At 37.8% G+C, this 15,239-nt stretch overlaps 1 protein-coding gene across 1 annotated transcript; it reads left to right on the forward strand.

Moving 5' to 3' along the window:
* The first annotated feature begins 6,204 nt into the window (after positions 1–6,204).
* Positions 6,205–11,254, forward strand: LOC130998228 (uncharacterized). Its single transcript, XM_057923659.1, has 3 exons — positions 6,205–6,339; positions 6,460–10,293; positions 10,544–11,254. The coding sequence occupies exons 1-3, from the start codon at positions 6,205–6,207 to the stop codon at positions 11,252–11,254; spliced, it is 4,680 nt and encodes a 1,559-aa protein (XP_057779642.1).
* Positions 11,255–15,239: the final 3,985 nt, after the last annotated feature.

A 15,239-nucleotide genomic window follows, 5' to 3' on the forward strand; every position in this document is an offset into this window, starting at 1 on the left:
TCGCATCTTGCAGCATTTTGCTTTGTCTGCAAACACATTAGTAATAGTAATGTTTTTTTTCAAAGAGACTCGAGATGTTGAGATGCATAAAAGCCTATGGTCGCAAGTTATAATCCTAGTAAGCATAAATTACCCTACATAAAAGCCAAATAGCGCATATTAGAATAAACGTTTCACCAATTTTGCAGTAATGTCACAACGTTTTGAATTTAATAATTAATCATAACGTTTTTGAATTTTCGATGCCGGATAGTTGGTATAGATCGTTGGCATGTAATGCGTAAGCATTTATTTGGTATTCATTTATAAAATGAAACAATGAATAAAAGTAAGATATATGAGTGATAGAATAAGTAGATACTGTATTGTTTTTTTTTTGGAGGGGGGAAGTTACTGTATTGTTAAGATTAATTATAGCAGGATAAGGTAATGTTGTTTTTCAAGGAGGAATAATGAAATAATCTAAGGTATCAACGCGTAGATAACCCCAGATTTTTTAACTACATGGGCTTATAAGGCCGTTGAAATAAGCTAAGATAAATAAAATTCAAGATATGTATCCTACATAAGAAGAGATTAGTAATATATCCTAATGTTTGTAAAACAAAATTAAAATAGTACTCCCTCCGTCCACTAATTCAATGCCTAGGAGGCAAAACACGGGTTTTAAGAAAAAGTATACTTTTATTAGTTGGGTGGAGAAAGAGACCCACAAAATATATTGTTTATTGGTTGAGTGGAGAAAGGGACCCACAAAGTATATTGTTTATTAGTTAAATGGAGAAAAAGTGTATTGTTTATTGGGTCCCACCAATTAAAATAGGAATAAAAACTTACTAAAAATAGATAGGCCTTGAGTTGGTGGACGAACCAAAAAGGAAAGTAGGCCTTGAATTAGTGGACGGAGGGAGTAGATATTATGAATTAGTTGTTTGGTAATTTAGATTAAGTAATCAAATTACCAGTATTAAATTAATTGATAGATTTAAATTTAAAAAAAATCCAATGAAATAATCTGCCGGCAACCCCGACTCCCGCCTCCTACCAAATTCCTAGCTCTTCTCCCCCATCTTTCCCCTGCGCCTACCCATTCATCCCATCTCCCCGCGGCAGCAGTAGCTCATCACCCGATGGAATACCTAGCGCAGCTCCCTCCCTCCAATCTCGGCGCCACCACTCCCCTCCCCTACTCCCGTCGTTCCCCCAACGGCCCAACCCCACCTTTGCTCTCTCTTTTTCTCGGTGAACAAGTCGCCGCCGCAATCAGACGACACTTTATGCAACTCAGAGGACGAGTTCCTCTTCCAATTATCTCATAGGATGATACTTTAAATAACATACTCCCTCCGTCTATCAAAAGTATGACACTTTTGGTGGGCACAAGTTTTAAGAAAATTTGTCAGCAGTGGAGAAAGGGTCTCACTAAAATTTGAAATGAGTGGTTGAAATTGAATTAAAGATGATTTTTTTTGTAAACAAAGGGTATTTGTAAGAATAAAAGATAAGAAAAAATCGTGGGATCATGTCTTAAAATGAAAAGTGTCATAATTTTTGTGAACACCCAAAATAACAAAAGTGTCATACCATAATTTTTGTTAACATCCAAAATAACAAAAGTGTCATACTATTCATGGATAGGAGGAGTATGTTAATTATCTATAGCTATCACACAATAAATCTACAGCTACAGTAAAGCGGGATACTACAAATCCTAAAATTTGAAATTTTACCTTGTTGTACTTTAATAGCCTTTGAATGCTTTAGCAAAATCATATAGCTTGTTCTCTCCTATAGCTTTAACGTTGGATGTACAACAATCTGGCAAGCTTAATAGTCGGAAGAAAAGAACAAAATTCTCGCAGAAAATAGAAAATAGAAGAAATTTCCAATACTCTATGTGTTGAGGGAGTGTATTAAGGTGCATCTTTTGTGTTCTCCCTTCTCCTCGATTTATTGGTGTAGATGGGCTAAGCTAGGATTCATAGGAGGATTAAGATAGGACTCCTAATAGGCTTAAATAGTTATAAGTTAATTATAACTTAAATTTAAGTTTATTAATATTAATTCATTTCATTTAAGAACTACCATGAAATCCGTCGAAATTCGACGGGAATCATTTTATGTTATCATTTATAATTATTTTATGGTATTTTTATTACTATAGCATCTGAAATAATTTATATATAAATTATTTCTTTCATTAATTTGATATGATCAAATTAAATTAGTAATACAATATTTGAAATAATATTAATCTTAATCACTTTCACCAATTAAATGTAGGTTGTGATAATAGAAATACATTTTTATATAAATATTCATTTGATGAAGTTTATAAAAAGTTGATGTGAGATTGAAAATTTTAGATGAAAAAAATATGTAAATTTAAATTATGATATGATGTACGATTGATGTGTCGCATCTGCTGTTAATCGTATATCGATCATATTTACTCTCTCCGTCCCTCAAACATTTTCCTTTTTTTTTTTTTTTTTTTTTTTTTTTTTCTATTTTGGTTCGTCCCCAAAACATCTTCCTAACTTATTTTTGAAAACAATTTCACTAATTATTATTCTTACAATTTCACTTTTTGTGGGACTCGTTCTCCACTTTCACCAACTATCACTCTTATAATTTCACTTTTTGTGAGACTCATTCTTAACTTATCAAATACATAACTAGTAACTTTTATTAAAACATGTATCATTCTCTCTTAGGAAGATGTTTGGGGGACGGAGGGAGTATTAAGTTTGTTCAAATTCTTTAAATCTGACGGATAAGAAATAATTTAACTAAACATATGTCATCTGAGTATCATCTCATAGGACCTAATAAGACCAGATAATCATATGAAGCTTTAAAGACCACATATGACATTTGAACGTCAAAATTTTGAAAATCATATTCTTTGGAGTTTGAAATACCACATCTGAATTTTGAGCATCATCTTGTATGGAGCTTGAAGATTATAACTTACTTGTGAGTATCATTTTATCTAGAATTTGTAAAACTATAAGTAAGTTATGAGAATAATCTCGTCTCAAACTTTAAACAACATCGTCAAATTTGAAATCATATTCAATCATATATATATATATATATATATAGTTAATTATTTAAGTAAATACATCTATATATAAACGTATTATATATATACATATTAATTTGTGAGTATGATGTGATAAACTTAAACTAATATTATATAATAAATAAAATACAAATATAAATCTTTTTTAGATATGAAAATTGATTAAAAATTTAGAAAAAAAATAAGAATGAAGGAAAATTGAAGAAAATTAAAATAGAGTGATTAAACGGCGCCATGTAGGATATGATTTATTTTGCTATTATATATATATATATATATATATATATATATATATATATAGGGGCGCCCTATTTTTCGTGTAACATGAGTACAATGAATAAGACATATAATACTAATGAACAAAACGTATATCTAATGAACAAGACGTATATATTGATGAAAAATAAAATTTAAAAAATTCGTAATGAATAAGACATATGCATGTATTTTATTTATTTATAACATTTAGTTGATGAATATATTTTCTAAAAAATGAATTGACATTTGAATTGATTGCTTTTCGTGGATTAATTTATTGATATACTTTATTTAAGTTTTAGTCACACTTGGAACAATCTCAATTAAGTGGGTATAAGGATTCATATTCTGGGTGCCATCATTTTATTAAGTTAAATTTTTCGGGTGAAAAAAAGGTGGATTGTGAGGCATGATGAGTTCTTGTTGGCCATTGAGTTTATATATATAAGAAAAGTTGGTATGAGGTTGGGAGGGATTTCATGCGTTTGAAAATAGACGAATGGACCCTCGAAGTGCTAATGTGTTTTAATTTGGCTGGGTTCCGATAATCAAATGGATATGTAGGATTTATAATTAAATGGATATGTTGGATTTATCTAATAGTTTTATACAATTATTTAATAGTACATACTTTATCTAATAGTTTTATACGATTATTTAATAGTATAGAATTTATCTATAAATTTATATAATTATTTAATAGTTTTTAAATGTAAAAATTGATTAGAAATGTATAAATAAATAAGAATGAATGAGAATTGAGGAAAATTAGAATGAAGTGATTATACGATGCCACGTAGGATAGGATTTATTTCTCTATAATGTAAAAATTGATTAGAAATATATAAATAAATAAGAATGAATGAGAATTGAGGAAAATTAGAATTGAGTGATTACACGATGCCACGTAGGATAAGATTTATTTTGCTATACTATATGTAGGATTAGTATTACACTATCTATCTTCATTCATATTATGAATTTGACTCATTATCATTTAATTATTTCTCATATTTATGATAGTGCAGGATTTTTATCAAAAACTTTCCCCGGCAACGGCAATAAACTGAAGAGCAATGAAACCTTCCTGCGAAATTTCGACCAAACCCTAGCCTTGTCGCCTTCCTTTCTGTTTTCTGATGCAGCCTCCGTCGGACTCTGGTGGCCGCGCTAACATGGTGAACGTTGGAGGCACCATGACTGTTTCCAATAACTTTTCTCTGAATTCCGTTGGTTTTAAAGGCACTGGGCGAAACCCTAGCCCACCCCATAACTCTCAAACTGCTCCACAAGGGAAAGCTTCTGGTTCTTCGATGGATTCTGATGACCGCGCCAACTTGGTGAACGTTGGAGGCGCCAAGAATAACTTATCACTGAATTCCGCTGGTTTTAAAGGCACTGGGCGAAACCCTAATCCACCCCATAACTCTCAAACTGCTTCACACGGAAAAGCTTCGGGATCTTCGATGGACTCCTTTCGATAGCATACCGCTGACTTACCCAGTCATGGTGAAAAGACGTTGGGCTTGACTGCGATGACAGATCCTGTTGTAGAAATTCCACCGATGAAATCTTATGCTGCTTTGATCCTTTTAAGGAACACTCCTCTTTAGCCAATGTTTGGGTTCGTATTCACTATCTTCCCATTGAATATTGGCATGCTGAGGTGATTTCAGGCATTGCTAGATACATAGGGCATCCACTCAAGATTGACGGGGCTTCTATTACACGCGATTTTGGGCAGTTTGCGCGAATCCTGGTGGAACTAGATATGTCACAGCCTCTCCCTAATACCTTACTCTTTGATGCGGATGATTTCTCTTTTCACGTCGAATTTACTTATGAATATTTGCCTTTCTATTGTTCTAGGTGTAAAATCACGGGACACTCCTCGGATAAATGCCGCAAAGCTCAATCTAAGGCCGGTGGAGGTGCTAATGCTGAATTAAAACAGCCTCCAAAAAGCTCAGTTTTGGCAGGAAATTTCGGATTCTCGAGGAGAGTTGGGGCCGGATGAGCAAGCTTCGAACCGAGATGGTGAACGTAGACAAATGGCTGGGAGTCCTGCTTCTTTGAAAAAGCAGAACTCGGTGACTACGAATGAAAATAGATTTCACATCTTGAATGATGACGTGGGAATTATGATAGAAACCGAGGAGGGTTTGGTTGAGCAGCAGGTGGTTCCACGTGAGGAAAACAGATCTACTCAGAAGTTGCTACATTTAAGGAGAATCCGAATGCTCCAAAGTTGAGCGTGCAACCTTAGGAGCAGGAACCCTGGACAGAAGATGATTCGCGAGGAGCGATAGCTAAGGAAGATCAGATGGTTCAGCTGGGAAGTAAAGGGCAAAACACTTCAGGTCCGGATCTTTTGGAAGCCATCTCCAAACCGGTTCAGAGGTCGGTTTTTGATCAGCCACTTACAGATTACAGCTCGGAGGAGGAAACTGAGACGATTATTGTTGATGTTGAGACAGCTGCGACTGGAGAGAAGTCTGTTAAAGCTATAGAAAATGCCATGAAAGCTGAGCGATTGGAGCAGATTCTTGCTCTCGCCAAGGCGCCCATTCCGGAGGTCAAAAGGGGGCGTGGCCGCCCCACGAAAAAGGAGCAAGCGGCAAGATCTGTTGGTCAAGTTTCACAGCAGGCGGATGAAACGATTAAAAGTCGTTTGAGGAAATCAGGAGATAATGGAGCTAAGCCTCGGGAGTATGTGATTGACAATAGTGGCAAAGCGTGTTTTCAAGCGATGGATAATGTTGTGAAAGAGAGCTGGGCTGATCAAGTGGAGAGAAGCGGGGCTTCTCCCGCTAATCTTAATTGATTTTATGAATATTATGGCCTGGAACGCCCGTGGGATGACGGACGAATCCAAGCGTTTGCTCAAAGAACATTGTAGTTCTTTTTCTCCTGTTATCTTGGGTGTTATTGAACCTAAGAAAGCTCTTCGTAAAATTCGCCAAAATTTCTGGACTTCAGTGAATTTGGTCCCGGTGCACTAGAACTGTAGAGATCCTAGTTGCCCGAACATTTGGATCCTTGCTCAACCTTCTGTTGTCGCCACTGTCATCTTTTCTTCGTCTCAGGCGGTTATCGTTGATTGTATCTGGCAGAATCTTTGTTTTCGAGTCGCCATTATTCATGGGGCTAATGAACAAACTCTTAGACGTGATCTTTGGAGAGATTTGCTTCACTTTACTTCTGGAAACACCGTTTTTATTGGGGATTTTAATGCGGTGAAAGGTGCTAATGAAAGAATCAGCACTGCTTCTCTGGCCAGGAGCTCGTGTATGGAGTTTTGTTCCTTTATTGATGATACTTGCTTTATCGAGTCCCCTACTGACGGGTTGCGTTTTACTTGGTCGGGACGTCGCTTTCTTCCTCGTCATGTGGAATCCATTCTTGACAGAGCTCTGTTCTCTCAGAGTTTTGCTGATCTTTGGGACTCGGTCACCACTTCGGTCCTTCCTCGTGTTACTTCTGACCACTCTCCTCTCGTTTTAAGATGCAATCGTTTTTGCTATTCTGGCAAACGTCAGTTCCGTTTCTTGAACATGTGGGTTCTTCATCCTACGTTTCAGGAGATGGTCCGTACTTCGTGGCAGAATACCGTTAGCACTAGTTGCCCGATTCTTCTTGTGATGCTGAAGCTTAAGCGGCTTCGCTCTGTTATTAAGAACTGGAATAAGGAGATCTTTGGGAACGTTGATTTGAGGATTGCGGAGTTTCAGCGACAGTTAGCTATCACTCAGGGAAAGATTTCGGATACTGGTTATACTGATACTTTATTTGATGAGGAGATGGGTTTACAGGCTGAGCTGAATGTGGCGCTTACGCAGAAAAATAATCTCTTGCAGCAGAAAAGCAGGGCTATCTGGTTGCAAGATGGGGACATAAATACTTCTTTTTTCCACAGATTGAAGAAGTTTAAAAAATGGAAAACGTCGATCACTCGGCTTCTTGTTAATGGAGTGGACACTTATGATCAGCATACCATTGAGCAGCATGTTGTTGGGCATTTTTCAGCTCTGTTTTCTGATGATGGCAGCCCGCACGCTGATCCTTTGGAGGTGGAGGCGCTCATTGAGCATTCTGTTTCTGAGGATCAGAATCATACTTTAGTTTGTATTCCTGATGAAAGTGAGATTGCGGCGGCGGTTTTTGGTATGGATTCCAACAGTGCTCCTGGACCGGATGGCTTTTCGGGAAAGTTCTTTCATATTTGTTGGGAGATCCTTAAGACGGATGTGGTTAAGGCGGTTCAGACTTTCTTCTCTAGATCCTATCTTTCCACGGGTTGTAATTCGAGCACTATGATCCTTATTCCTAAAAAGGAGGTTGTTTCTTCTGTGTCTGACCTTCGTCCCATTGTGCTTTCGAATTTCTTATTCAAAATCATTTCAAAGATTCTGGCTTCGAGGCTTAGTGTGGTGGCTGCCACTCATGTGGCTGCTAACCAATTTGACTTTATCAGTGGTCGGAATATTCATGACTGCGTTATGCTCAGCTCTGAGGGGTTCAACTGTATGCAAAGGACAAATCGGGGTTACAATATGGCCTATAAAATTGATATCAAAAAAGCCTTTGACACTATTCATTGGGAGTTCATTGTGCAAGTTCTGAGGGCGAACGGATATCATGAGACTTTTATCAGGTGGATTTATATCATCTTTCAATCTGCCAGGCTTTCGATTTTGTTCAATGGCAAGCTCAGTGGTTATTTTGCTTGCTCTCGTGGCGTCAGGCAAGGGGATCCTCTTTCGCCTATTCTTTTCGGTATTGCTGAAGATGTTTTAAGCCGTCTCATCAGCAGCTGTGTGGACTCTAGACATCTCGTTCCTATGGGATTCAGTAGGACTGCCCACTTCCCTACGCATCTGTTTTATGCGGATGATATCATTCTTTTCTGCACTGCCACTGTTCGGAATGCACGTAAGATTCAGGATATTTTGACCTATTATGGCTCCATCTTTGGGCAGATTTGCAGCCAGGAAAAGTCGAACATTTATTTTGGCTCCAAAGTCCCCACTGAGAGAAGACGGGCTATTCAGCGTGCCATGGGATTTACTATTGGGAATTTGCCGGTGATCTATTTGGGCGTTCCTATTTTCATAAGACGCCCCCGTGCCTCTTATTTTATGCCCATCTTCGATCGTATTGTGCAGAAATTTGCCAGGTGGAAAGGTCTTCAGCTCTCCATTGCTGGTCGTCTTTGTCTTGTTTGCTCGGTGATCCAGAGTTCGATTGTGCATTCAATGATGGTTTATCGATGGCCTAAATCTCTGCTGCATTCCTTGGATAAGAAGTGCAGGAATTTCGTTTGGACCGGAAACATTGATGAGCGGCCTAAATGCTCGGTCAGTTGGGGGCGTGTGTGTGCGCCTAAGGAGGAGGGAGGGCTTGGAATTAAATCGATTACATTAATGAATCAATCCTTCTTGATGAAGTTGGCTTGGAAGATGATTAAAGGTGTTGATTGGGCTCACAAGATCATGAGGTCTCGTTATCTTACTCCGTTCGGATATGCCAAAGAACAAATTGCTAATTCTTCGATTTGGATTGGTGTCAAGCACGAGATAAACAATTTGGTGGAGGACTCTTATATTTGTGTTAACCGTGGAGATAACACGTATTTTTGGCGGGATGACTGGCTCGGTTACAAACTTGTGGACAGGCTATCTATTCCTCATTTTATGCATGATTATCTCCAGTTTTCGGTGCAGGATTATTACTATGACGGTCTCTGGCACTTTTCTGCTTCTTTTGTCAACAAGTTCCCTGATATTGTGGCGGACATCTTGCTTGTTCCTATGGGAGAGGAACAAGACGCCAGGTTCTGGAAACACTCGCTTAAGGGAGAGGTCTCGGCGGCTCTTGCTTTTTCTAGCAAGTGCCACCATTTTCCCAAAGTGAAATGGGGAAAGTGGATTTGGGAGAACTACATTCCGGTCCGCCGTTCTATATTATGCTGGCGTGTTCTTCATGAGCGACTTCCTACTATGGACATTCTTATTCGGCAAGGTTTGACGGCACCTAATGGCTGTCCTATTTGCTTCTTGGAGGCGGAGTCCATTTCGCATATCATGTGGAGTTGCTCCAAAATTAGGCCTTTGTGGACTGCTTTGCTCTCTTGGTTCGGCAAAGAAGATTTTCTGAATTCGTTGGATATTCATTCGTTTTTGGTTATTGCTTGGAATACTCACTTTAGTACGCAGGTTCTTACGATCTGGAAACCTGCCATTCTCACTCTCATGTGGAAGATTTGGGACGCCAGAAATGCTGTGATTTTCGAGGACCTCCAGTTTAGTAGCCAATCTATTCTTGCTTTTGTTAAAGCCTTCTTGAAAGAATTAGATGTCAATTTCCAGAAGCTTGGTACGATGGATAATACTTGGAGTGATTACTTAATCACTAGAGAGCTTGGGGTAAGAGGTCGGGTTGCACCTCCTCCTCGTATGATTGAGGTTCATTGGTGGCCTCCTGTTGATCATTGGGTTAAAGTGAATACGGATGGCTCGGCTGATGGGGCGCCTGGTAACATTGCCGCGGGTGGGGTTTTTCGAGACAATTGGGCTAGTGTTCGTGGTTGTTTTCATATCAAGGGAGGGACTGGCTATGCTTTTGAGGCGGAGCTTCTGGCGGTCATAACCGCTATCAACATTGCTCATGATCGTGGTTGGCATTACTTGTGGGTTGAAGCGGATTCGATGTATGTTGTCCACCTTCTGGAGTCGCGGTCCACGGATGTGCCGTGGCGTTTTATAGCTTCCTGGATAAATGTTCTGAAAATCTTGAATGATTTTCGGCTGATGGTTACTCATATTTACAGGGAGGGTAATCAACCTGCGGATATTATGGCAAATGGCAATAGGCAGGAGGGATGGTGGCCATTTGCCATTGATGAGATCAAGCTTGCGGTTTCGCGTGATATGTCGTCTCATAGTCATGTTAGAATTGCTCGCTAGTTTTGTGGGTCTTTTTGTGCCGCTGCTCCAGTTTGGGAGAGTTTTTCGCTGTTGGTGGTTAGGCAGATGGGAGTTTTGCGGGCGGAGGATTGTGTGGGGATGTCTCTCCGTCTTTTTAACAGTCATCTGGTGCGCTATTGGCTGGGGGCGGGGAGGTCGGATCTCGTTTGGTGGAGCCGCGTCGATTCTGGTCGCTCCTAGAATTGATGGACGGCGGATTTTGTTTTTGCAGGGAGCAGCTTTGGTCGTTGATGTGCTCTCTCGCTGGTTTTTACCTATGATCTTTGTCTCTGTTTGGAATAGCTTGTGTGAGGATTCTGCGCTTCCTGGGGTTTCTGCTATGCTCGATAGGGTCTTGGCGGCTTTGGTGAACAGGTGGCTTGGAAATCTTTTGGTTCGGGCTTTTGTCCGAGCTCTTGGTAGGCATGTCGCTTGGGAGTGTGTGGGTGATGATGATGACGCCGAGAGTTGGGTTCGGGCGCAGCATGGGATTTGTGGCTGTTCGGATGTGAGCTGGAGTAGTTGGGGTTGGAGTGGCAGTGGAGCCTTTCCGTGTCCGGGTGAGCTCGGCTCGGGGGTGAAGCTGGTCGGACTCTTTTGGATTTCGACTTCCTCTCTTGGAGTCGGGTTTTGGTGGGATTCAGCCGAGGCCGTCATTGATGAGCTGAGTCTCGGAGTTTTATCTCCTCCTTTGTTTTGCTTGCACGATACGCAGGGTTTGTGTCGCTTGTCTTTGGTTCGCACTGTTTGGTTTCCGTGTTTGATTTGTGTCTTTTGTTCGTTGTTTTTTTGTGTTGGGAAGCCGAGCAACTTAGAGGTGATGGTTAGGCCGGAACCTTTGAAGTTGTCTCACCTCCGCTTCCTTTCACATTTGTGCTTCAACGAGTACTCTTTTTCCCCTTTAAGGATTTTCCCTCGCGGGTTTGCCTTAGAGGGGTTTTAATGAGGCTCGGCCCTTAGTTTGCGCTTTGTGCTCTCAAGGGTTTTTTTGTTTTCTTTTTCAATAAAATCTTATTTTAATAATATTTATGATAGTGCATATCCATTAACTAATTTAAGCTTATTGGAAGCTTTGATTAATTAATATATTATCCAATAGTTTTGATTGCTTTAACATTATTATTGTACCTGAAATTAATTTCAAACGATCAGGTTTCTAGTACAATTACTTTATGAGCACCTCAAAGGGAAATCATCAACTCGATGCATCGAAACATAATTTTATATAATAATAATATATTAGAATTGCCAGTGCCCAAAAAACCATCAAAAATGGAAATCATCAACTCAATATTAAATTGCCAGTGCCCAAAAAACCTAAATATTGGATTATCAATAATCTTCATCATGATAAATCAAAGCTATACATCATAAAATATTGTATTCACAATATTATTAATATAAATTAAGAAATAACAATTTCTTGAGATCTCGTTCTAAATTATGTGAGTCATTTAAAACTTATTTCACTGTTAATCCAGTTTCAGTGCTATACCACACAAGTATCTAGGATTGTAAACGAATTAATTCGATATGTTATTCAAAATTTTGATATTCGTATTCGGAATTATTCGATTCGTATTCGATTACAAATATTCGATTCGATTCGATTTATATTCAAATACGAATATTTGATTCGATATTCGTAGATATTCGAATCGAATAAGCACATATTCTTTTATATATATATATATATATATAGGGGCGCGCTCCAGTTAGACCCCCTATTTTTCGTGTAACATGAGTACAATGAATAAGACATATAATACTAATGAACAAAACATATATACTAATGAACAGGGCCGCATATAATGATGAACAATGCAGTATTTACTAATGAATAACAAATTTTAAAATATTATGCTCCCTCCAAGATTTGAACCCTGCGAAAAAAAATCACTCTCCAGATACAATATCAGCCATAGGATTGATAAAATAAACGCACCAGATCGTGCCCTAGATCTCACTAAAATTAGAGGGTCTCATTGGAGCGGCCCCCTATATATATATATATATATATATATATATATATATATATATATATATATATGGAGAGGTTCAAGAAAGAACCATAAATAAAAGAAGACCGGAGAACCATTTTCAGCCATTCGATCATCAAGATCTACGGTGGATGCATCATCTTGTTGGATGAATGCAGATCCTGGGTTCGAATCCTGAAGGGAGCATTTTTTTTAAATTTTTTTAGTGCATTAATTTTAACAGCGAATGCATTAATTTTTAAAGTGGATGCATTAGATTTGATGGTTCTCCCGTTCTCACAAATAATGTAGTTCTCTCTAGAACCACACCCTATATATATATATATATATATATATATATATAGGGGGCCGCTCCAATGAGACCCTCTAATTTTAGTGAGATCTAGAGTACGATCTGATGCGTTTATTTTATCAATCGTAAAAATATTATTACGAAGACTAAAAAATTCGAACTTATGTATATTATGAAATAAAAAAAAATCTAAAGGAAATGGCTCAACTAGCCGCCGATAACCTTGAGCCGTCGGCACTAGCCGCCTGGACTTTTTACCGCCGGCTAGTGCCGGCGGCTTAGGGTTATCGGTAGCTAGTTGAGCCATTTCCTTCAGAAGTTTTTTTTTTTCATAATATACATAATCTTGAATTTTTAGAACTCGTAATAATGTTTTATTATAACATATGTATCTTTATTTTGATAATTATTTTAATTTTAAGTTTTATTTTTTTTTATAATACAAGAAGTACAAATAGATGTGAAATATGAGTGATAGTGAATCTTCCAAAATTTGGATTATAATGGGGATAATATCACTCACTTTATGCATGATTTGATTGCATATAAAATAATAGAATTGCACATAAAATTAATAATAGGAAATTATCGATTAAAAATATCAAACCTCATATATTCTGAAACCACAAAATATTTTCTAGCTAATAGCCCGACTAGCCGCCCAAAACACGTTAGCCGGCGTCACTAGCCGCGTGTAAAATACAACGGTGGCTAGAGTCGCTGGCGAACGAGTTTTGGGTGGCTAGTTGGGCTATTAGCTGGAAAATATTTTATTGTTTCCGAATATATAGGTTTGTATAATTTTTCACCTTGTTATGAATGTTTTAATGTAACATACGTATTCTTATTTTGTATTTGTATTTTTTTTGTTAATTTTTCAGTAATTAGAGTTACAAAGTGACGTGAGTTTACAATAAATGCATATTTCTTAGATTTTGTACAATTTTCAACTGCCTATTTTACGTATTTGTGTAAGAAAAGTGTAAGAACTTTTACAAAAAACAATGCAAAATGTACTTTATTGTCAACATCAATTGTACTTTGGGTAGTTCTTATAGATATATTATAAGGGTGAGTAGTTTTGATAGATATATTATCAAAATGGGTAGTTTAAATTCTCACCCACTTGGACTATATTACTGGATAATTAACAAATAAATATAATGCAAACTATGTAATAAAATTTTTATTATCATAAATAAGAAAATAAGGTTATACAAATATACAAGCCTCTAAAGCATGTTTTTTAGTATATGTAACCCTAGCAACACTCTCCAAATAGGTTTAGCGCGATAGATTGAATCACACACCACGTCACCACCAAAACCATCGCCACTACCTACAAAACACACAAGCACACTTCACTCCACCGCTGCACTGCCCCTCCACACCGTCGTTGCCGCAATCCAAATGAATCGCTGCGAAAGATGGTTGTAAGCAATTGGATGGGTAATTTAGTGAAAGACTTTTGTTATCTTGGTTACTGTTGGAATACCCGTTAAGAATCAGATGGAGAAGATGTGATTTGTTATCTAAGAGGAATAGTGAATTTGGATCGAGCATTATCTTTAACACATGCCTCCGGAATAGGTATTTAGGATACCAAATACTAATAGGTTAAACCCAGATAACTACTCTATCATGTGGCTTATCTGGTCTACCAAACAGGCCCTAAATGTACACTCTCTAGCTTACTTCAAAACAACGCCCTAAATAACACGTAAAAAAATTCCAAGCTAGATTAATGAGAATGTCTTTGTTTTTCATCTTGCTAAAAGGGTAATATTGAAAAAATCTCAAGATTCCAAAAGGCTTGTTGCCTGCAATTAATGGTGCAATGGGGTAAAATATGTAGCCCCCATTGCAAGGACATGATCAAAGCATATTATATGCCTAAGCAAACATTATATGAGGAGGGCCAAACTCCAACCCCTTATGGGACGGAATAAAATCAGACCTCAGGCAAATCCAGAACGGGGCCAAACGCCACCCCCATGGGACATAACAGAGCAAACATTCGGAAATTAAAATAAAGTGTATTTATATTACTTAATCTCACTTAAGTTTTTCTTAATTTCACTCGAGGCCTAAATATAACTGAATGTGAGGACCATAGACACATGACATTCCCCTAAAATTATTCAAACTAATTGCAAAACAAACAATACTCTATAAAGAGGAAGAGACAAAATGCATTATTCATACACGTTCACTCAATTTCACACACGTCACTTTCATCTCTCCCTCTCTTCTTTCACAACAAACACACAACACACATGCATGCACACACAATACACCTATGCTAATTTTCTTTTCATCTCCATTGACTGCTTCCTTTTCAAACTCACTTGTTGCAAGGGAAAAAAACCCCACCCGCCAATTACAAATGGATTGCTTACAAAATAGTTGAAACGTTATGTATAAAATTATCTAAATCGAAACATTGCAACATTGCTCATAAGTGGTACTTTCCCCTATCTAAAAAATTTAAAGCCAGAATGCGACGAGCCATAGAAACAAACATCGAGCACAAGTTCTTTTTATTGCTAATATAGAGAGTCTCATCACTTAATTCCCAATTCCAATGATGTTTTACGACTGCAGTTTATAGTGATGGAACAGCAGAATCTCATGCA

Source organism: Salvia miltiorrhiza, chromosome 8 (genome assembly GCF_028751815.1).
Source record: "Salvia miltiorrhiza cultivar Shanhuang (shh) chromosome 8, IMPLAD_Smil_shh, whole genome shotgun sequence".
In the NCBI taxonomy this organism is placed as follows: domain Eukaryota; kingdom Viridiplantae; phylum Streptophyta; class Magnoliopsida; order Lamiales; family Lamiaceae; genus Salvia; species Salvia miltiorrhiza.

Excerpts from the sequence above, each read along its gene's own strand:
- LOC130998228 (XM_057923659.1), top strand. The coding sequence starts at position 6,205 with ATGACGGACGAATCCAAGCGTTTGCTCAAAGAACATTGTAGTTCTTTT. Across the intron at positions 6,340-6,459 it reads CTTCAGTGAATTTGGTCCCG|AATCTTTGTTTTCGAGTCGC; the intron begins GTGCACTAGAAC and ends TGTATCTGGCAG. Across the intron at positions 10,294-10,543 it reads ATATGTCGTCTCATAGTCAT|GGAGCAGCTTTGGTCGTTGA; the intron begins GTTAGAATTGCT and ends TTGTTTTTGCAG.